The 22,309-nt window shown below is 38.6% G+C and overlaps 1 protein-coding gene across 1 annotated transcript; it reads right to left on the bottom strand.

The window, feature by feature from the left end:
* GJD2 (gap junction protein delta 2) lies at nucleotides 1,985-3,766 on the bottom strand. The gene is made up of 2 exons (XM_021403269.1): nucleotides 3,635-3,766; nucleotides 1,985-3,153 (listed from the first exon to the last, which is right to left on the bottom strand). Exons 1-2 carry the CDS (start codon nucleotides 3,703-3,705, stop codon nucleotides 2,310-2,312), a joined length of 915 nt encoding a protein of 304 aa, XP_021258944.1. The 5' UTR covers nucleotides 3,706-3,766; the 3' UTR covers nucleotides 1,985-2,309.

The raw sequence follows: 22,309 nt of genomic DNA, 5'->3' as shown, positions 1-22,309 counted from the left end.
TTTTGCAGAACACCCCATGAGTCCACAAAATGAAGATCAGGCTTGGATCTGTGTGTCAAACAGTAATCTTTAGAAGCTTGTTATATTGCAGATGGAGATTTTAGCTGCCATGTTGCCTTTCTAAAAATAACTGGCAGTTTTCCAGTGAACATGCAGTCAACTAGCAATATCAGTGAGCATTTATACTGCAGAGAATCATTTGACAAATCCATTTTATTATCTTCTATAATCAAACTGTAAAAACTGTCCATTTTACTCATAAGGAAAAAGATTTTAGAAATCTTTAAAAACATGACACATTTCAAAGTCTTTTTATGTTTCACTGTGGAAGAAAAAAGCCCATAAATGAAAATGATCCTGAATACACTATCCAAGAACCAATAACTTTTGTAGGTTTTCCTTTGTTTGTTTGTTTGTTTGTGGCAATACTGGCAAGCAACAAAAATTAAATGTTGAATTATTAACTTTAATCCAAAAAGAAAGATTTATATGCATTATCTCCAGGCCAAAGTACAACAAAATCCATTGTCAGGCTTGAAATAAAATATAATGAAAAGGCCATTTGCAGCTTCAAGCCCTCATCTCCTTCATGTGTTATAAATTATCCGCAGATTTTCCAGCACCATTTGGGCACTTTTCTTTAAAGTGCAGATACCATTTAGTTAAGAATGATCTTGTATGGTTTTTGAGTCCTGATCCAAGTCCTACTGTTGCTAATGAGATATTTTCTGTCAAATTCAGTGGGAATAAAGTTCCATAATCAAAACTTAGTATCCTATATTAAAATCATTGCTATTAATAGAGATTTATTTCTGACTGCCCCAGTGGCTTACCAGTAAGTTGAGGGGACAGGAATAGTGTATTTGTTGAATCAGCTGTAAAGCAGAAAAGCTGAGGTTACTGTTTGGATTCCCTGATGATAAACTGCAATTGTTTCATTTTCAAGGTAATTGCACCCTGCTATTTCCAGAGTGACCTTGGCGGCCAACTGTGTTGTCCTTACTGTCAGCAGAAAGAAGGCTGTTGATGTCAGTGGGCTTTGGATCAGGCTTTAAAGAAAGAAAGCTTGCTTAAGGAGGAAAATAGACACAATGAATAGTCCTGATTTCCTAGGTTTTGTCACTTAGAGTTCAGAGTATCAACAAGACACTTTAAACCCTGAAGAGTATTTGTAAGTCAACTATTTTGACCTTGTATATTTCTACAACTGTATACAATAATAAAGAAGAACAAACTTCTCTGGCTTACAAAAAAAAAAAAAAAAAGGCAAATACTTTATTTATGAATAGAGACTTTAGCTGCTTTTTACACCATTGCAATGACTAAACAAAGAGCATAAAATAAACACAGGAGAGTATAAAATCACTTTATTCCAGCTGGTATTCCAAGACAACCTTCTGATTAAGTACAGAGTTGGATGTTTCAAGTATGGCACTTATATAAATAAGAGCAGAGAGAAGGTGATATAATCACAGTTAAAAGCAATGAATTCTGTTCCTTTGGTATGTGTGTCACCTTAGGTAACTGTACATAAGTATGTAACTTGGCCAGCATGAACCAACTCCATCTTATTCATGCACATATCAGGGAATGAACTGAATTGTACTTATATATTTTGTAGATCACAACTAACATAAGATGATTAAGGTCTCTGGTGTGTGTGAGGACAGGCAAACAATAAATGGCAAAATTATATTCAGCATTTATTGTTTAGCATAACTAAATGATGCACAAACTATGTTAAAAAATTGCTGGTAATACACACCAGGAATAAACTCTGTGATTTAGACAAGCAAAATAACATCAGGCATCTGTGAGATAGGTGAGAGCAGATGTCCTGACTGAGCTGTGGTCACAGTGCAATTACCTTCCTTTTAAAACATGCTTACATCTGCACATCACAACAGTTTCCCCCACCCCATCCCACCCCATATAGAGTATCCTTGCAGATTTTTAATATGAACATTCTACATGTTTACAAAGATTAGTCAGACAGTCCAAACTGTAAACTCATCCTAATGATGACCAAAAAGCCGGCTCCACCAACAGATAACATCCAATCATTAGAAAGAAAATTAGTAATAATAGTAGCTGTAAGGCTAGATCAAGCATGGTTTTATAGCTGTTGTTTTTTTTTTCTCAGTCTTTTACATAGCACTGCATTTTTGCAGCTAGTTCAGTAAGTGCAGATCCAATACCTTAATGGCTTTCTTGGTGGTTTGATAAAATGCTTGCCTAAGCAATGTACCTTTCTCTAGTGGTGTCTGGGTCTGTTCCACCTGGCACCAAGTTTCAGTTCTGTCACAGCCTCACACATAAGCTGAGTCACTTGACTGAGTCCTGCCAAAGTTAGGCATGCTCATTCTTGGCAGGTCCTTATTTCTGATTTCGTATATGGATTTCCTTTTTGCCTGTACTCCTCTCACTGCCATTTTGATCTTTCTCCAGCCCAAGTGGTTCAGTTCTGCCAAATTGAGCACTACACAAATGCCACTGACAGCAAACATGAACACCAAGAACACAGTCTTCTCAGTGGGTCTAGAGACATAGCACTCTACTTCTTTAATGCAAGGGTATCTGTCACATTCGTACATGGAAGGGACATTGAATCCATACAGAAAATATTGCCCCACTAAGAATCCAATCTCTAGGGCATTTCGAAAGACCACTTGGATAATATAAAATCGAGAAATGCCTTCTTGTCTCCTCATCTTTGATTTTGTAGTTCTGATTGCAGGATTGGGGATTTCCTTCACTTCTAAGCAGTCTGGTTCTGCCTCTTTGGTGGAGTTCTCAGTGTTCTGCAGCACCCCATTGACAATTGTGTTCTTGATTTTCTTACTGTCGTCACGCTTCATTGAATCCTGGTCTCTCTCCAAGGTGAGGAAGACAGTGGAGTACCTCCGTTCCCTCTGCTTAGCAGACTGGTGAACAGAGTATGTTATGAAGCACAGGCTGGGAGTGCACACCATGATGATCTGGAACACCCAATACCTTATGTGAGAAATAGGGAAAGCCTGGTCGTAACAAGCCTGATTGCAGCCTGGCTGCAGCGTATTACAGACAAACATAGTTTGCTCGTCATCGTACACCGTCTCCCCTACAATGGCCACAATGAGGATCCTGAAGATCACCACCACGGTCAGCAGGATCCTGGAACAGAGAAGCCCGTCAGTGCGCGCGGCCGGGAGCTGTCCAGTGCTGATCGGACCGGGGCTCCGCAGCCGGAGCGGTATCGCCTCGGCGCGGCGGGGAGCGGCCGTGCCTTGCCGCCAGCCCCAGCCCCGCGTGGGCGCTGCCCCGGCCCCTCTGGGAGAAACGACAGCGACCGCGCGGGCCGCAGCCGCCGAACGCGCAGAGAGGAGCGGAGAAGCTCCAGCTGCGAGACCGATGTGGCGGCGGGATCCCCTCAATGTCTGCCCGCCGCCCCCCTACTCCTCGGGGACGGGGTCGGGCCGAGCGCCGTGTCTCCGCGGCTTCGTGTCCTGTGCCGCGGCGCCGTGACCCTGCCGCCTGCACACAGGAGCTCTCCAGGCGTGCACGGCAGGAGCCCCGCGCAGGCTGCCCGCATCGCCAGGACTCTGTAGAGCAGCAGGGCACCCCCGCGCCCCCCGCAGCGCCCCGTCACCCTTACCTCCCTATCATAGTAGAGTGCTGCTGCACGGCAGCTTCCAGTAGCCTCTCTAGAATAGTCCATTCCCCCATCGCTGTTCATCCGGAGACAAAGACTTTGCAAGCAGAGGGGTTCTCTTCACTTCTTCCTACCCTTTTCGTCCTCCCCCTTTTTTTTTTTTTTTTTTTTTTTTTTTTTTTTTTTTTTATTTTATTTTGTTTTTTTGTTTTGTTTTGTTGAGTTGCAAGGGATGGAGGGAGAAAAAAAAATAAAACAAGAGATAACCCCCTCTCTACAGCCTGCAGTCCGGTAGCAGGATGGCGGCTGGACGCGGCAGCCCTTCCGAGGACTCCCGGCTCGCCTCTGCCCGGTTCGGCCCGGCCCGACTCTGCTCGCGGCCCCTCGGCGGCCGCGCCCGGCCCGGCCCGCTCGGCTCGTGCCGCGGTGCGGCGGATCCGCGCCGGGGATGGAGGAAGGTTGGCTTTTAATGTCTTGCTGCCTCTAATCTGCCTTTAAGTAGTCTCCGCTTGCGTCACTGACAGGTTGGTGGAGAGCAGCCAAAAGCAGCGCTAGGATTTTCTCATTTTTTATTATTCCCGTGAATATAAATAAATAAATGCGATAAAACAAATGAAGTAAATAAATGAAGAGGAGGGAGGGCAAAGGAAGAGCTGCCCCAGCCGCCACGAGGCTTCTTTTGCCAGCGAGCAGCTCTTCTCCCTAACAGAGCCCACCCTACTCGCTGCCAGGCTGCTCCGGTCCATTGGGACCGTGCCCCAGGGGAGCGTCGCCCGGGGAGCCAGCTCAGGCCCGCGGTCGCTGCTCCGGGATGCTGTGCCCCTGCACCTGGCTGCAGTCTCAGGGGCTGTGGGGCTCTGCAAGCTCCCCAGTCTCGAGAGAACAGCAGTGTCATGCAGCAGTAATCTCGTCTAGTACAACCGCTTACCCTTGAGGGATACCGGGTTTAAAACTGTATTGCTACTCTCCTCTGATCACGGATATAATACAAGAATCACTAAGGAAAAGTGAACATGTATAGCTATTTCAGACAATTCTGAGACCAAGATTGGATTTAAGTTAGAAAAGATGCCAAACCTTCACTCAAAGCATCTCTAAACAGCACAAGAATAAAGTAACTCAAAGACTACCCTTCATTATAAAACATCTACATATTCCCCCCGAATTATTACAGTATGTTTAAAATATTTTTTATTTTACAGCTATCCTTAGAGACTGTACCTGAGACACTACCAAACAAACCCTGACAAAGCACTAACACCGGCTGGGATTGACTCATTCCTGGTGGTGAAGCCTAAAGTGTGTTCTCTATATTTCCATACAGATAAACTATAGCTTTTTTCCTGCTCAACTGATCTTATTAAAATGAACATAAGAAAAATTCAAATCAGTCTGACCATAACGATCCTGCTGCCAAACTCAGTAAAATCAATCTGCTTCCAAAGCAGAACTGTTAAGGCTGCTGTAAACAGTGTGGTCTTTTGTTTACTTTGCAGCATTCTCATGAAACAATATTGTGTTGCGTTAATGATGTGAAGTGTTCTCTAAATAAATGGGACCAAGCTTCATCAATGCTGAGGACATTGGTGTGTTTTAGACACCTCAAAATTTGTCTTTTAATTTGATGTGTGCAGATGGTCTCTGATTCACATGTTATTGGGTCAGTTGCCTGATTAGATCCCCAAAATGGGAAAGTATCAAATATGAGAAGAAAAGTGAATATCTCTGTTTGCACAGAAAACAGTAGATTTTTCATCTTTTCCAATCAAGAGTCTGTTAAGAAGTAATCTGGATTGTTTCTTTCCTACACCATTTCTTTTCTTTAAATCCTGACTGCATCCTTCTTTAAACCTGAATCTCACACTTCCTGCAGTCTGTGTGTGTGTTTGTAAAACCCGCTGCTGCAGAAACACAGTAAAGAAAAAAAAATAGAGGTTGTTCCTTTTGTTTTAAGAGGACTCCAGTATCTATCTACCAACCACGAAGAAGTGTTTCATACAGGCCCCAAAGTATGTCTTTGGAGAGGGATCTGAAAATAACTGAGATCAAAACAGTAAAGGAAGCAGTAATGCATGTGCAGAAGGAGAGAGGGCAGGGAGTATGCTAATAAGCTAATGATGATAATCCTATTTGGAGAACCAAATAGAGAGGGAAAGACCTTGACAGAAATTACTGAAGAGAGCGGAGGAGAATTTGGTCTACAGTCAAGTATAAGCATTCCTACAAAAGGAAGCTGTTATATAGCCTCAGGGTAGAAAACATATGTATCTGAGTTTTTGTGACCAGCAAACAAAAAGGAATCAAATTCTGATCAAATTGAACACTGAGCTTTTGATGAACAATTAACCAAAATTTGCTGTATGTGATGAGATCTACCTATTGCTGGTAGCCCACCTGTGAAAACATGAAGGGGAGGTAACACATGAATGCTACAGATATGTAAACACTAATATGAAATAGTTTTTTATTTGTGTTTTAAAGTCAAATATTTCACATCTGCTCTTGCAGGAGTTTTATCTCATTCTGAAACAGCCAACCTCTCCTTTTTTATCAGTAGCCTCATATACCACACTACCACCTTATTCACATGCAGAACAACTGTTCTCACACTTGAAAAAGTTTACTGGACTTCAGACCTCTGTGAATGTGGGCAAAAAGATAATAATTTCAATCTGAGTGTCTCTTTCTTGATGCTAACACATATTTTAAGTGACTGGAAAGTAATTATTCACATTCCCATAATTCACCAGAAGCGTAACAGCAACCTGTTTACTTGCCTGACAAATATCTAAATTACGAAGTGCTCGGGGTTTGAACAGTAGACTTAAGATTTTCAACTTCTCAGGATTCTACTTAGATTTCCCACCATTTTCCTGAATATTTCAGCCCATGATAAAGCCAAGATTTGCAGAGTAGTAGGCTGCCAAGAACACTACAGAAGTATCAGCATCGTATATGATAGTCATATTAGAAAATTGTGCGTATATTTCATTCACAAGCACTCAGGATTATCAGCGCTTTAGGTCTTATAAAGCTCATGGCTTACAAAGAACCATTTCGTACTGAAGCAGCAGGGACAGGCCTGCCCAGTTCAATAAATTTGTCAGCTATATACAAAGGAAACAAAGTCTGCTTCACACTCCCAAGTGCAGGCTTTGGAGTAAAGGGTGTATTTGTATTTGGTTTGCTCTGCATTTAAAGAGAATCAGCATTCCTCTGCAGATTAAATTCAGTATGTACATTTATCACACAAACCTCACAAACCTCACACCAGCAAAGGAACTCCCCACACCAAAGTCAAGACAGCAACCAAGCTCAAATAACCTTTGCAAAAAGAAATCAGAACTCCAGCTCCCACACGCATTCAAAGATGGCTCTGCCTCAATATTAATTCATGTTAACATAATACAGATGGAGCTGATCTTGGATTAGATTTGGAGAATGAGACTGTGTGTGTCCTCAGTTCAGATGCCAAACCGAGGTTAATCTGTCTCTAAGAAGCGATAGGACAGATTCTCTCTAAGAAATCCAGCCCTTTTGCCCTGATTTGGTTTTGCAAAAGGCCAGGAAGCTGACAAATCTCTCAGGCTATGCATTTGTACAGGGCTGACCACACAGGGCCTGCACTGACACATTTGGCTCTGGTGTCAGACTCCCCACAGCCCAGTGCCGATGGCATGACTTGAGCAGGGCAAAGCAGCCACCTGGCTGCTGCCTACCTGCTGTCAGATTCTGTATACAGAATCATTGTATTCCCACCCTGTTGTTCTCTGTGCTGAGGTCAGTTCATGCGAGAACAAGATTCAGATCTTACAGAAGCATCCTCCAAATACTACATCCTTTTAAAGATACAGATTTATTTTTTTCCATATATTTTATCTCAGAATAATTCTCCACATTTTTGGTACTATCCCAAGGACCTTCTTTGGCGATCTTTGTTTTGCAGTTGTTCATGGTGGATCCATAATTACAACAAATACATAAATGCCAGGCTTAGATTTGAAACTTGAATGACAATACTGTATTTAATTATTGTATTATAAAGCCATTTCCACCAACTGTAGAAAACTGAGAGCAAAGAAACAGCTTTTAATTAAAAATTGTAAGCTATTTCTTAAGAAAATAACAGGCTTTTCCTTCAGAAGTATTTGTGAAATATGTTGCCCCACATCAGCCTTGTGACTGCATTTTCCAGCTAGTGTCACAAAAGAGAGATATTCCTGCATTGCTTTTATAAAACTGTAGTACTTTCTTTTCAAGACCAATGTGATGAATGCTTCCTTTCTGATAGCATTTGGTGTAATCCAGAAAATCGAAGTAGTTAGCTACTAAACTGAAAACGCCTATCTAAGACCTCTCACGGCCATCTGCTACACTCTGCTTTCATTTGATGCCATGTGTGTATTAATGAAATGATTGCATCAGATTATATCTTTTATTCATAAAATCATCTAGGTCATCTTTTTCCACCTACACTTCCTCATTAAAATGAACAGTTGTGTGTACATTCTTCCCTTGCTGTATGAGCACAACCCTGGCACAACTGCTCTGTGCATTTTAATCAGAAATCTTCTGTGCTTTTTCTTCTATGAAATTTCTACAAAAGGCAATTTCTGTTTCACACCACGGAGGGTGCCTTTGAAGAAAAAAAGACTTCCAAAAAGGTGCAAGACCTGGCAGAGGTCATCTGCTTTCAAGAGAAAGCAACAACAGACCACTACACTGTCACTTTGATTCTGAGAAACATGTAGCAAATTCTTCTCCTGTAGACAACTGTATTTGTATCAAAACTGCCAATATCAAGGCAAGCACTTGTATTCATTGTTGTGAGAATGGAAGATGGCCTGCGTTTGTGTCTGCCATGCTAGGGAACAGCAAGGTACTGGCTGCACAGAAATGAGGGCCTCAACAAGTAAACAGAGAAAATAGCGATCCTAATAATGACATCAAGACTCTCTTATCAGTCTCAGGTCCACGCTTACTACTGAAGAATGCTATGAGTGAAAATTTCTTCAGCAAATCAATGCATTCTATTAGGAAAAATGGAATAAATGTTAGGGCTTATATGTCATGCTGAATTTCTACAATTTGTCTCGCCAGCTGGGAGCTAATACAAGAAATATTCATGAGGCAGGTCAGCATTAAGTAAGTACTTCATAATGTTATGAACTAAAAGAATTTAAAATACATAAGTGCAACTGTTTTAACTAGAAAACAAGTTTTATATATCTCACTTTTCTAATTGCAGCTCTATTCTTTCAAAGAAATAATATTTCAAGAAAAATTCAAAAAGATATGCAGCCCTATATAAAGGTTTGGCACTCTATGGTAAAATAACAGCCAATTATACAACCACCATACCAGAACCAATACAGAATGTTGGCAAGATCTTTTTGTCAAACCTTATTTTCCTCTTTTTCTTACAAATCAAAAGAGCTATACATAATAACCAGAAGAAACTTAAATATAATGACAATAATACATTCAAAAGCATTTATTTTCAATTTGTGTAATACTATCTCAGTCCCTTGGTAATCAACTTTTGTGTTACTAATGACAATTCTGACTTTTGTGTAGTCATAATTCAAAAATTCTTAAGATCTTATTTATACCAGGACATTTTAATATCACTAATGGCCAAATGCTAATAATGAGAAAGTGAGTGTTGCAAAAAAAACCAAGAATAGCAAAAAGTAAGATTTAATAATAAGAACCAAGTTCTGTATACTGGAACTGCAAGCAGCATTTGCTTCTTCTATTTTGTAGAAAAAGAATAATCATTTATGGGAAGTCATGCTTCAGTATTTCAACATGAATGGAGTACATCAAGCACTTTTTTCAGACCTATTGCTTTGCCTTCTCTACATTTGTCTTTATCTAAATGCTGCATCCTTATATACCCAGATGCTTTCCATTCAGAGATGTCATTTGCGGCAGAGTTACTTTCGTTTGTTTTGGTTGCCATACCACCATGTGTTTTCAGGTTTTCTGGTGCCCATCACTGTTCTCCTCTCTCTCCACATCTCACCAGTCTCGAAAGGGAATTCCAATTACATTAAAGCATCCCAATGGAAGCTATGCTGAAGCAGTGCCCTGAAATAACTAGGGCAGGCAAATGATTGATTCAGAGGTAAACTATGTCAGCAGGAGTGGAAAACTCAGTAAGAGTGGAAGCTCAGTAAGAAATGCAGAATTTTTAAAATCCCTCTGTCATTCAGAGGTTTTGCAGTTACCATAAAAATGGGTGAAATATATTTGATATGGAATTCATTAAAAATATATAAAGCATAAATGGATACACATATGTACACACGTTGAAACACATGTCTATAAGTGTTTATAATTAGAGTTCATTTGACACAAAGAAATATGAAATAATATGAACTAGAGCATTCCATAGGAATGCCTGTTCTCTAGGAATCCTTTTCTATGAGATCCTTGGGACAACTTAAAAGGCCTGTATGGGGAGGATACATTAAAATTCCATGTGATTTTAGACTTTATCCCAAGCTGAAAGCTATCAAGTTATCCTTTCAATTACTTCAGTTCACATGGATCCAGAATATACAGTTTAATGGAATAAGCTGATATACTTTCAAGAGCTCATGTAATATTAAAAAAATTCAAGTGAATTCAAATTTTATAATTTTATGGTGGTGTGATACATAAGTATTCAATAATGACAAGTCTTTAGTCTAGAATCTTCAGTATCATTTACAGATCTACACACCGAAAAATACCAATTCATAGACTCAGAATGTCTTCCCAGAGCTACTCCAACCGTGCACATCTGGAGTTTCACAAGAGGGGATTTAAATTGGCTTTTTTATTACTTGCACAACTGCCTTTAACACATTGCATCTTTTTAGTGCTGGGCAGAGTGTCATGTTTTCAGAACACTATTTGTTAACCTCTCCTAAGCAAAAAAATTTCCAGGATACTCCTTAAATTTTTGTTATGTTTCTGTTTCAGAATGAAGGAAAATCAATTTTGGAGTATCAAAATGTTCTACAAATATAAATTACCGAGCTTTAAAAAGATGTGATTATAGTATTCAATTTCTTCTACCCCACATTAAATCGAAGAGGTTATATACAGATTTTTCCCTAATTTTAATGCTGTGAAATATTCCATTAACTACTATATTTTTCAGAATCTAACAAAACTCATTTATTTTTTACTATTTCTGAAAAAAAGAATTTGTGGGGGGAAAAAATGAGAAAAAAAATAAATTCAGTAATTTATAAAGCTTTGTAGAACGGTGCATGCTTTATTCCTGTGTTTCTAAGAAAAAAATCTTCATTCTGCATAATGTCACTATCATACTGGAAGTTACAGTTTATTTTTCTAGACAATGGAGAAGCCTGCATAATTTCTCACATAGGTCACAGTTGCTCTAGGGCTGCACTGAATTGAACATATCCTATGCAAATCTGACCTCATTTTTAACCAGATATTTACTTTTCATTTGAGATTTAGAACTTCTGCTTCGCAGCTCTTTGCAATCTTTTTCACACTTCTCTGCAAGAAATGAGGGTCTGTTTTCCTGAGAGGAACATATCCAAAGTAGCAATGATTTTTAGAAGAAAGAAAAAAAAAATTATCTTGGTAGCTTGCCCCATGATTTCCTTAGTTGAAAGATGTGTCTGCCCTACTGAGCAGAAAGATGAGTATGTCAAGAAGTACCTCCCTTTCCCCTACCTTCTACATGACATTCCCTGGAGGCCAGGGACTGGTGAGAGCAGGTGGCCTGTGCATAGCAGTGCCAGCAGCTGTTGGAGAAACCCCTGCAGGACTGTTCTTCAGCCAGTGGGGTGGCAAGGGACCTAGAACATGCCATCACCACTACTTGCCAGGCTAGCTGCCTTTTCTGTACTTCCTGTCATTTAAAATGCTAGTCAAGTGAGTGCCAAAGGTTCCAGCAGTGAGAACAGTGCAATAGATTTACACTTGCATGCAAATGGGTGAATATTTTATGCGTACATTTTTATCAGTTTATAATTTTGTATCAATTATTAAGATTTATTGTAAAGAACACTTTCTGTACTATCTGTACTTTCTATTTTCCAGGCTTTGAAGCATCTCTTCCTCTTGCACGTGTCTGTATCTGCTGGGCACATAATAAAAACCACAGAATTTTATTTTCTTCAGTCAGCCTCTCCATTTTGCACAAAATTTCCTCAGCACAGGTTCACTCAGGCTGTGTCCAAACATCCTGCCTTGGGGACAATAAGCCTCCCTTTCCCCATCTAGATTTACTCTCCTCTTTTCTGTACAGCACATAACAGAACATACTGTCTTGGGGAAGCGTTTAGGAACTGATCCATGGAAAACTTGTCTTATCCCGTAGGCTTCAATCTGCCAAATAAGAAATTATAGATAGCCAATAAAACAGGACCAGAGCATTTGAGGGAATGCAGTGTAATCTTGCTGTGGCCAAATGCCATATGAACATGAGTACATTTACCCTCCTGCACAGGAAGTCAGGAGAGCTTTCAGGCTCTGGGTAACTGGTATAGATAATTGGGAGTTATGTTTTAAGCTGAGAATAGGGGAAATCCTGGCCGTAAAATATGATACCTGCTGCAATTTATTATCAACAACGCAGTGCAACTTCTCAGATTTAGGAAGCAGATAAAACAATCATTCTGTTATGAAACACTTGTTTTGAGGACATCTCAGCTGGCCCCATCTTCTTTCCTCATAAAATAGACTAGAATATATTATAAGCCTCCACTCTCTAGCATTTTCAGACAGGGATTTCAAGGTCTCATATTGCAACACAGCTACCCAGTGTTTTCCAAAACTCTGAAACACAGCATTTTGAGGATTCTGATATTGAAGAAACCGTAGTTCCCAGCCCTTATTTCACTGGATTTTATTGTATAAGGACATTCATGCTAGAGTTTTTGTGAACAAAAACCAGGCAAATTACTTCAAATATTTGCTGATAAGCACTTAAAGACCTTGCCTATTTAAATATGTCACTAAGTAATATAACATGAAAACATGGATAAATTATTAGTTTTGTTTCATTAATATTTTTCAACACATTTCATTATTTCATGTATTTCTTCTGAGGAAAGGATCTGTCTTGGAGCAGGAATTGTATTATAAAGAGAAAGAGCTTACAGGAAGGCTAGTCCAGGTGGAGAGAAAAAAATTGAAGTCCCCACAGGGCTCTTATAATAATGTGCAAGGCATATTTAGACTAATTACACCAACAAGTTATCGTCTTGGGTCATAGTACCTGAAGTGTCAGTTCAAAATGTTCCCTGGCTTTGAAGGCAGTATGTACAGCAAAACTGAATGTGTGAAATACAAATAGAACTGCCACAAAGACAAACAAGGCATGAGAGAAAACATGAGTTCAAAGATAGATCAATTAATTCAAAGAACACCAACTAGACAGGTGGATGAGTCAGAGATAACAGGCAGACCAAGTTGCTGTTGAATGGAAAATGCATTTAATGCAGCATGTTTCACTGTGCTAGACAATGAGACCAACAAGCTAAGATAAGTTTGGCGGCAGTGTGCCATGATGACAGGAACATCCTTAAGAAAAGAACACAGAATTAGTTTCCCCTTTTAAAAGATTTCTCCTCTCCTTCTGTGATTTCCCCTTCCAAAATCAAACAGTATCGTTTTCTTCAGTTTTTAAGATCATCTTGGAAAAAAATACATAATGTTTAGCAAGATATTCTCTTTGATGTGATAAATAAGAAATATATTCTGTTTTTCATTGAGAAGAGTTGGTCAGAGAAATATATTAAGTGAATATACCTAGGCATACTTTAAGATTTTTGATTGTTCTTCTCTCTAGGGAAAACCAATTGCAGGGGAAAGCAATTTTTCTAGTACTAGAAAGTGTTAGCGTACTTGCAGCACAAGGCAGAGATGACTGTCCTGCAGAGATACTATGTCATATCACAGCTGGCTCTGCAGCAAATCTGGTGCACTGCTACAATATCTATGAATAGCTCATTACTACATTTTTTTTTTATTTTTAATTACGCAAATGTGTAAGTAGGAAAGCCAAACTATAATATACATAGAAAAAAAACAAATACAAAAAAAATACAAAAAAAGTTGTACATCACTCAAATTATAAATTGTCTTGCAACAATTTATTCTTACTTAAATAATGTTTCTTTATTTGGCATTTATTATAAAAATCATCTTCTCAGAAGTGAAGATACATATCACTGCATTTAATGTAACACATAAACCTCCAGCATTTTTATGGGCATAATAAACAATTCAAAGCTTGCACACACCAGCATTGATGTTAATTCTCAGTATGTGCAGCAAGTTGTACTAGGATCAGGCCCAAGACACACAATTTGAAAAAACTAAAGCAAAGAGTTTCTCCACTTCCTTGTTTTCAGCCACCACATTCAATGGTTGACTAGAAGTATGCATAGTTTTAGAGCACAGTAATTAAAACAGCTTCAATAAAATAGTCATGCCTTCACCTGCTTTAGACAATCTGCTAGTATCATTGTCTTTGAAACAACAGCAATATTCTAATTTATTCAAGCCCCTAGTATTTTTATCATCAATGCAAGAATAAGTGGTTTTTTTTGTTCTACATTTAAGTTACATTTGTAGTTACAGTCTTCCAAAATATCATTTACCAACGCAAAACACATTCCACTCTTCAAGTGATTTTTAAAGATATCAACCTACTTATGATTTGGGGAAATAGTAAAATATTATATAAATGACTGAAGTTGGATATAGTACCCTCCTTCCTTAGTATACTTCCCTCCACTGCTTTCACCACACAGATTCTGCGCGTGTGTGCATGGAAATAGCAAGGAATTTGAGGGAGAATCCTAAATTAAGGTGAAGAACTCATATCAGAAATGGAAAACGGGCCTGAGCTGTAAATTTTGTCTCCAGCCCAAGAATTTCACTATACACTCTTCAGTGCCATCTATTGTAACCAGATGCATTCTATAACTTAAGAGATGATCAAAGACAAAGCCTTAACAACCCCATGAAGTGACATTATCTAACAAAGGGCTTTTAAGCCCCTTCTTCACAACTATGACCACATTCTTCCAGCTTTTCGCTACACTTTTTAAACTATAACAAAAAAGATCCTTTATGCAACTTAACACCCATGGTGTTAATCACCATAGAACCTCCTCAGTCAAGGAGGGACAGAATCACACCTGCAGCTGTAGACTTGTGAGCAGCAGTTCATATTCACCCTCTGAGCCTGGAGAATCCTTCATCACTATACTTCCTTCCATATCCATATCCAACAAAGCATGGAGAGTCTTAGTCCTCTTTTTGTTGCTAATGTATTTATAGAAGAATTTTTAATTGCTTTTAATGGTAGCAACCAGATTAATCTCCAGCTGGGCTTTGGATCTTCTAATTTTCTCCCTGTATAGCCTCATGACATATCTGTAGTCCTTCTGAGTAGTCTGTTCCTAATTCCAAAGGTCACAAACTCTTTTTGTCCTCACTTCTAGCCAAAGCTCTGTTCAGTCAGGTAAGCCTTTTTCCCCACCAGCTTAACTTTCAGCACATGAAAGTGGCCTGTTTCTGCATCATTAATATCTCCTTCTTTAAGAGTGTCCAGCCTTATTTTGCCCTTAGGGACTGCCTCCCAGGGGACTCTCTCAACCAGTCTCCTAAACAGACCAAAGTCTTCCCTCTGGAAGACCAAGGAGGCGGTTCTGTTAACTCTCCTCCTCAGATTTCCAAGAATCAAAAACTCCATTAATTCATGATCACTATGCCCAAAACGGCATCCAACCTTCACAGCACCCACAAATCAGCATTTATCAGTTCCGTGGTATTTGTGGCATTCTCTATACTAAGATTGGCGAATGCCACAAATACCATGATAAATTTAACCGCTGTGAATGATAAGTGTCAGGCTTTTAATAGCACCCACTGTTTCCCTATCACCACATGACCTTATTTGGAGACTGCATAATCGTCTTCTCAGATTATTACTTGTAAAAGAAATTGTGTTTTTAGCACTTAAAATGATGTTATATTTTCTTTGTGTAATAGACATAGACAGAACAAGCAAAGTATACCTTTTGGCAAAAGGAAAATTCTTCAGGGTACTATTCCTGTTTATTTAATAAATCTTTCTATTTACAAAAATAAGTTCAGAAGACAGATTCCCATTTCTAGTGAATTCTGCCCATTGTACTGGCGTCTACTATCTCAGTTAAAATGAAAAGGAAGTAAATTTGTCTAGCCAGCTGATGACCGTGGCTGATGCTACATTTTAGTAGAAAGAAAAATTTTACAAAACTATTGCTGCAGATCTGAGAACACTAAATGTGACACCAGACACAGCAAACATTCTCTTAAGTGACTTTGGGCACTTTCTGCACTTCCAGCAGTATGTGATGTATTCAGGCTACATCTGAAGAGCACATTTCTGTGGCTTTTTGACTGCAGAGTGTAAGTCACATTTGAATAAAAACACTCAAATTCCGATCTTTTCTCAAAATTCCAAAGTTCTGAGATTTTACCTCAAGCAGAAAATCAAAGTGGAATTTAAGTTCTTTCTTAGAATCCAGGCTACAAGAATTCAGCAGTTCCGTGTTAGTCAAATGTCTCTGAATTCTCAGGCGAGAAATATTTGTCCTTCCAACATTCATGATGCTATGTTGCTAGAGGAGATACTCATATGCTATGTTATATAGACATGAACTCTGAATTGTCTCTTAGTTAGAGGCACTCTTCCACTGCAAAGAGAAGGTAAAGAGAAGATTTAGAGGAAATGCAAGTATTTCAGAGAACTCAGAACCAAATGCAAGAGACTATCACCAGCAATAACATAATCGTTCATTTTCCTATGAACAATGAAGTTACCAGTACCACCTAAGTCTCTTTCAAAGTCCATTAAATTTAGCTGCCAAATTTTACAGGCAAAAGTCCAAAAGCTACTGCTGCATTACTGCGGTTTGTCTGGTTGCCATATAGAGCTGAGATGCACAGGACAGCTCCAATCCAAATAAATCATTTCAATACTAGTAAGTGTTGTAAATCCTAGGACCATTTCGTAAACTTCTTCATCACATATTAGCGGTTTCTATGTCTACAATAGAAAAAATGATAATTTTATAGCATATCTGGGTAACTCATATTTCATTGTAATGGATTGTGACATTTAGTCATTTTAAACCATATTGAACATTAAATTCCTACTAAATCATAGAATTAGATAGGTTGAAAAAGACCTACAAGATCATCCAGTCCAACCATCCACCTACCACCAATAACCCCACTAAACCAAAACATAAATATTATATAAGAATATAAATATTCTTTCCTGTGTATGTATATATAGATGATTTAAGTACAGATCAAATAACTTATTAAATATTTTTAAGCATATAACCACAAACTGCATTTCTCACAATTGCTTCCCAAGATAATCAGCTGCAAGAAACTCTTTCAAGATTTCAGTGATCTGAAAAAGCATGATAATTTTATCTCTCCTTCACTTAAAATTCGCATCTTCCTTTGCAAGATATATAGCATTATGAGTGTCAAAGATATTAATAGACGCAAAAGGGGGAAGTTATCTTTCAAGTAGTTGAATTCTTTTAACTCCTTTACTGTTGGAGTTATTGGGTATTATTACATGACTCACAATTAAAATAAACTAATACATATTTCTTATTTATTCAATCGCTAAGAATGAAGGAATATCAACATCATGCATACACACAGGCTACCTGCTGTGTGTTTAGTGTATTAATTATGAATGAAACAACAAATAAAGTTGACTTCACAACCAGTGAAGATCTACCAAATCAATTAATGATATTTACATCATCAGTTATTCTAGTTATCCAATTAATACAGATAACAGAGTCAAAAGTTTAGCACAAGGAAGGTGTTTTCAGTTAAGAGTGTAACAGAAGACAGAGGAGGAGATGATTCCATTTAATCTTTAGCCCAAAATAGTTAAGCCATAAAAATTGCATGGTTTAACTAATAGAAAACAATGTTTTCTTGCAGGTGGAGTTCCTTGTCCCTTGACAGTGAGGGATCTCCTTGTTTAGGTGGTAAATTCAAGACTTAATTCATATAAAAGTAGTACTTTTTTCTTATGCTCTGTGTTCTTTGTGTTTAAAAATCTGCTGAGGTTTGTATTTCTGTAATAATTGTACTTCCCTCCAGCTTACCAGAAAATCAGAGCACTGCAAACTGTATTGCATTGGCTTTTCAAAAGAAGCAATTTTGTGCAAAATATGAGGCTTTTCACATATAGATAGAAAACATCTAACAGTTTTTTTTTTTACTAACTAAAAATATTTTTAAAACATGAGCCAAAATGGACATTTTTCTTGCTTAAAATTGATGTTCCTTACTCTTTAGGGTTTACTTATTTATTATTAAATAGAAAGTTAACTTTTGAAGTTAGAACCTGTGTCCTGGAAATATTTTATATAATCAAAAGAAATAGAGAACTTGCATGATATGCAATACCAAAAGACATCTATCATGTAAATGTAACAATACAGCTTAATTCCTCCTTTTCTTGAGATCTACTGCTGTAAGCCCCCATGGACCTAGGTGCTGTGGAAGATCTCCCCACCCTGACTGTCCCAGCAACATGTTGCTTCCAGACCCCTTCCTCCTTACAATAAAATGTTTTTTTTCTCCCACTGCCCAACTCATCTGAGGTACCTACGGTATATCCAAGGACTATCAAATGGAGGGTAGTATGCTCTCCTCTATTAGAGAGGGGGAATTGTGTTTTAGCAACATTATCTTAACTATATTCTGTCAGATGATACACAGGGGGAAACACTGATGGGGAATAGTATAAAGATTTATTGACAAATTGAAGATGAACGTTTATGACATATAAACAATATAGTAAGTCAGGGAAGGTACCTGATAAAATTTAGGTAGCAAGGCAGTAAGGAAGTACTTTAAATTTAGTTCTGTGTCTATTCTGATCAGGCACAGATCACCAGAAGGAGTACTGTCAAAGAGAATCAGGAATATGCTGGCTTTCTTTCCAAAGGGTCTCAATTGCCTCACAAGCTATGCAGTGTCCTTCAGAATTTGTCTGGCATAATGGCAGTGCTGAAAGGGAAACTGAGGAACTGTGCTTTAGAGAGTGTCTGCAACTTCAGCTGTTCCAAGACAGCCAAAATTAGTCGCAGTAGCAGTAGAGCAATTCTTGACATGAATTTCTGCCTCTCCTTCAACTCTCCATAGTTGGCTATCTGTGAATTTTTCCATCATAAAGGAATAAGATCATCACCAGGTATATTAAATATTTGCTAATATCTGCTGAGATAGTTTCATGGATTTCACACAGGACAGCCTAATCACAAAGTAAAGCTATCTTTTAACTACATATCAACATTTTTTCCCCAATAATTAACATTTTTTATGCTGAATTTGCAATTGTCAACAGTCATAACCATGCTCAAGAGAAAAAGCAAAGATAACTGGTGGTATACTGGCTGTCTGAATCGCCTCTTTCTTGAGTCCAATGAGTGAGATTTACTAATCACTCATTATTTACATATACATATGTAATGCTATAATGGGATGGAAGGTACTGCAATAATAGCAGTCTGGCAAAGCCTTCGGCTGCAGCAAATGAGAACAAGCCCAAATGCAGCAGATGCAGAAATGAAGGAAAAGAGCTGCTTACATTTGGAAGCCGTCAGGTAGGCAGAGATCTCCAGCAAGAGATGCCCTCACCTCCACTGCCAACCCTTAAATGAGGTCTGGGAAAGAGTGGATCCTGGCTTCCACTCTGCTAGGTCACGCACCACTAAGTTATGACAACAGGTTGGTGAATGCACGTACCCTTGTGGCAGGACCCATAAGGTCCACTGCCTGCCTCCCCACATGAATGCAAACTGGTCTTGTGATTCTTCATGAATGGGAATACTGAAGAATTCATCTGCTAAGTCTAGGACACAATGGTAGGTTTCTATCTCCCTACTCAATGTGTCCATCAGGGAGGCAATATTGGGTACAGCTGCATGAATAGATGGAGGAGGAAACGACTGGGCTGGCAATCAATTTTTGTAAATTGAACACCAGCCTGGATTAAGTCTTTAAACATTTGTTTTCGGGATACCCATATGGGTCCCGATTGGGGAGTCCGTGGGGCAGGTCTCCTGGTTTTAGTTACAGGGAGGACCTCAGCCCCTTCCAACATTTGGATATTGCACCTGGTCCAAAGACACTCTGTCTCCCCTAGATCAGCCACCAATTGGGCAGCCTGTTGGATGATGGCCTCCAAGTGGTTGGTGATACTCCACTGGTGGAGTATCACCAGTGTGCCATATTATTTGTGTCCTGCACATGTGTGCATGTATTTGGGGTCCTAATGACCATCCAACACAATTTTTTTTTTTTTTTTTTTTTAAGGTAATCCATCACAAATAAGTATCTACCTGGCTTGCCAAGTGTAATGCTATAATGAGATGGAAGGTACCATGATAACAGCAGGCTGGCAAAGTCTCTGGCTACAGCAAATGAGAACAAGCCCAAATGCAGCAGATGCAGAAATGGAAGAAAAGAGCTGCTTACCTCTGGAAAACCACTAATAGACAAGGATATGCAGCAAGAGACACCCTCACCTCCACTGCCAACCCTTAAATGAGGTCTGGGAAGGGGTGGATCCTGGCTCCACCCCTTCCAGTCACTCAGGTACATTGCATGTACCTGAGGTCCCCTGGGTTGGCCCTGCCTTCCCACCAGGTGCTCGATCACTGCTTCAGGCCATGACTAAGCAGCTCCACTACAACATATATATATATATTTTTTGCCATGTCTTTTGTTTTGATAATAGCAGAGATAATGATAATAACGCAGAGTTGAGACACTCTGGCATGGATTTAACTATTTTTAAAGAAAGCAACAACCTTCTCCTGTCTTATTCAATCTGTCCTACCAGCAAAGAAAGGGGATTTCTATATCTTTTTCTATTATTGCATGCTTATTGTGGCTTAATCTGACTGTCACATATACTTATGGTTATCTAAATTTTCAAATTTAAATCTCTCTTATTCTACACACATAAGCTACGGGATTCAATTCTTCTAAATTCTTCTAAAGATAAAAGTTTTCATATTAGTGCTTAGCCCCAGGGTGGCATTTTTAAGGATTTAGATGAAACATCCTTTTTAGAGAAGATTAGCACAAACTAGACAACTATCACATTTATGATGACTATTGTACCATTTTTTTTAAAAGAGCCTTGAAGTACTAACTAGAAACTTCTGAAACATGTCCTTATTTCCTGTTAAAAAGCCATCATTTTAAACGCATTCCACGATCTTTATTTACCGTATAAAATGTTAACAACTGTAGTTGAGGCTCGCTGTAAAATGTAAATGGGATAAATTTCAGCAATGTGTTCCGTTAGCAGAATTTTGTCCTAGCTTATGTGACCCAAATTCCTCTCAATCAAACTGGTCAGTTGCATTATCTGTATTTAAAAGTTCTAAAAATTTCCCAAGTTTTGTTTCCATAAATAGTTATCATACTTCCTATTCCACTGAATTATTCAAGTTTTCACTGCACTGCCTGTGAATGCATATTTGATAATGGCAAAAATATGGGATAAGTGCATTAAAACTGAATATATCTGGAAACATGCTTTAAGAAGAGAAAAAGGGTAAGGTGCCAGTACTGTTTAATCATACCCTACTTATGGTCAAGCATACCATCTTTTTACGTAATCTTTGCTGCTCCTATCCATCACCATAAACTGTATATTACATAGCCAGAACTGTCTATGGAAATAACTTTTTCACCAGTCATGGAATCAGTGGCTTCCTTCAGTTCCCTTCTTATGCCCACAGGCTTAAGGACAAACTTCTAACCGCAGTCACAACAGTGCTGCCAGCCGTATGCTTGCCATTCCTGACCTATTGGAGCCAGGCAGTCAGGAATCCACTGGGCCTGACTTCCTACGCCCTTTGCATACTTGCTTAACTTTTTAAGCTCCAATTAGTTGCAATTTATGTCCAGTATCATCTCAATAATTCACAGTAATACCTGAGATGACCTCTTTGATCAGCCAAATCTTTCAAATAGTAAGCAAGACAAAGCAAGAAAAGTGCAATTTCATTTAAGTTTGAATATTTGAATTTCCGTTGTTCAGAAATCTGGTGAAGTTCCTGTATTTTCAAAACACATACAATTCCTCAATAATGTGAATTTCAGCTTAATGTCCTACTCTGGAAACCTCTTGAAAACACTTGTTCACTTTGCCTTAAGAGATTTGCAGGCAATTAATCTGTACTGCACTGTGAAAAGTACTGTTACTGGAAGGATTTCAGTGATATTTTGTGCAGTATATTTCAGATTTATGTTCAAATTTTATTTATATTTAACAATTCCAGCCACCTTTTATGCCCAAAATCAAATAAATACCTAGAAGCAGCTAAATATTTCAAATACGTGTCAATGGTAGGCAATTACAGTAGTACCTAAGCTTCTGTTGTTAAGTAAACTAGAGACAAGTAGTAAGCATGTCTAAATTAGTCAAAAAGTAAGATCAGTTGTGCTTAACTGCAAATCCCACCAAATGACCAGTTTAAATGGCCTTCCAAAGATTAAGAGGTGGGAGGAAAAGTTTCTGTTCGTCTATCTAAACTGCCTATTACTATATTTTTTTTCAATTAGAATTTGAGTATAAAATTAGAA

Source organism: Numida meleagris, chromosome 6 (assembly GCF_002078875.1).
Source record: "Numida meleagris isolate 19003 breed g44 Domestic line chromosome 6, NumMel1.0, whole genome shotgun sequence".
In the NCBI taxonomy this organism is placed as follows: domain Eukaryota; kingdom Metazoa; phylum Chordata; class Aves; order Galliformes; family Numididae; genus Numida; species Numida meleagris.
Note: the sequence above shows the minus strand (reverse complement) of the source record. Positions and strands in the feature narration are given on the sequence as shown.

Coding starts and splice junctions, on each gene's coding strand:
- GJD2 (XM_021403269.1), bottom strand. CDS start 3,705: ATGGGGGAATGGACTATTCTAGAGAGGCTACTGGAAGCTGCCGTGCAG. Junction 3,154..3,634: donor CACTCTACTATGATAGGGAG/GTAAGGGTGACG, acceptor TCTCTGTTCCAG/GATCCTGCTGACCGTGGTGG.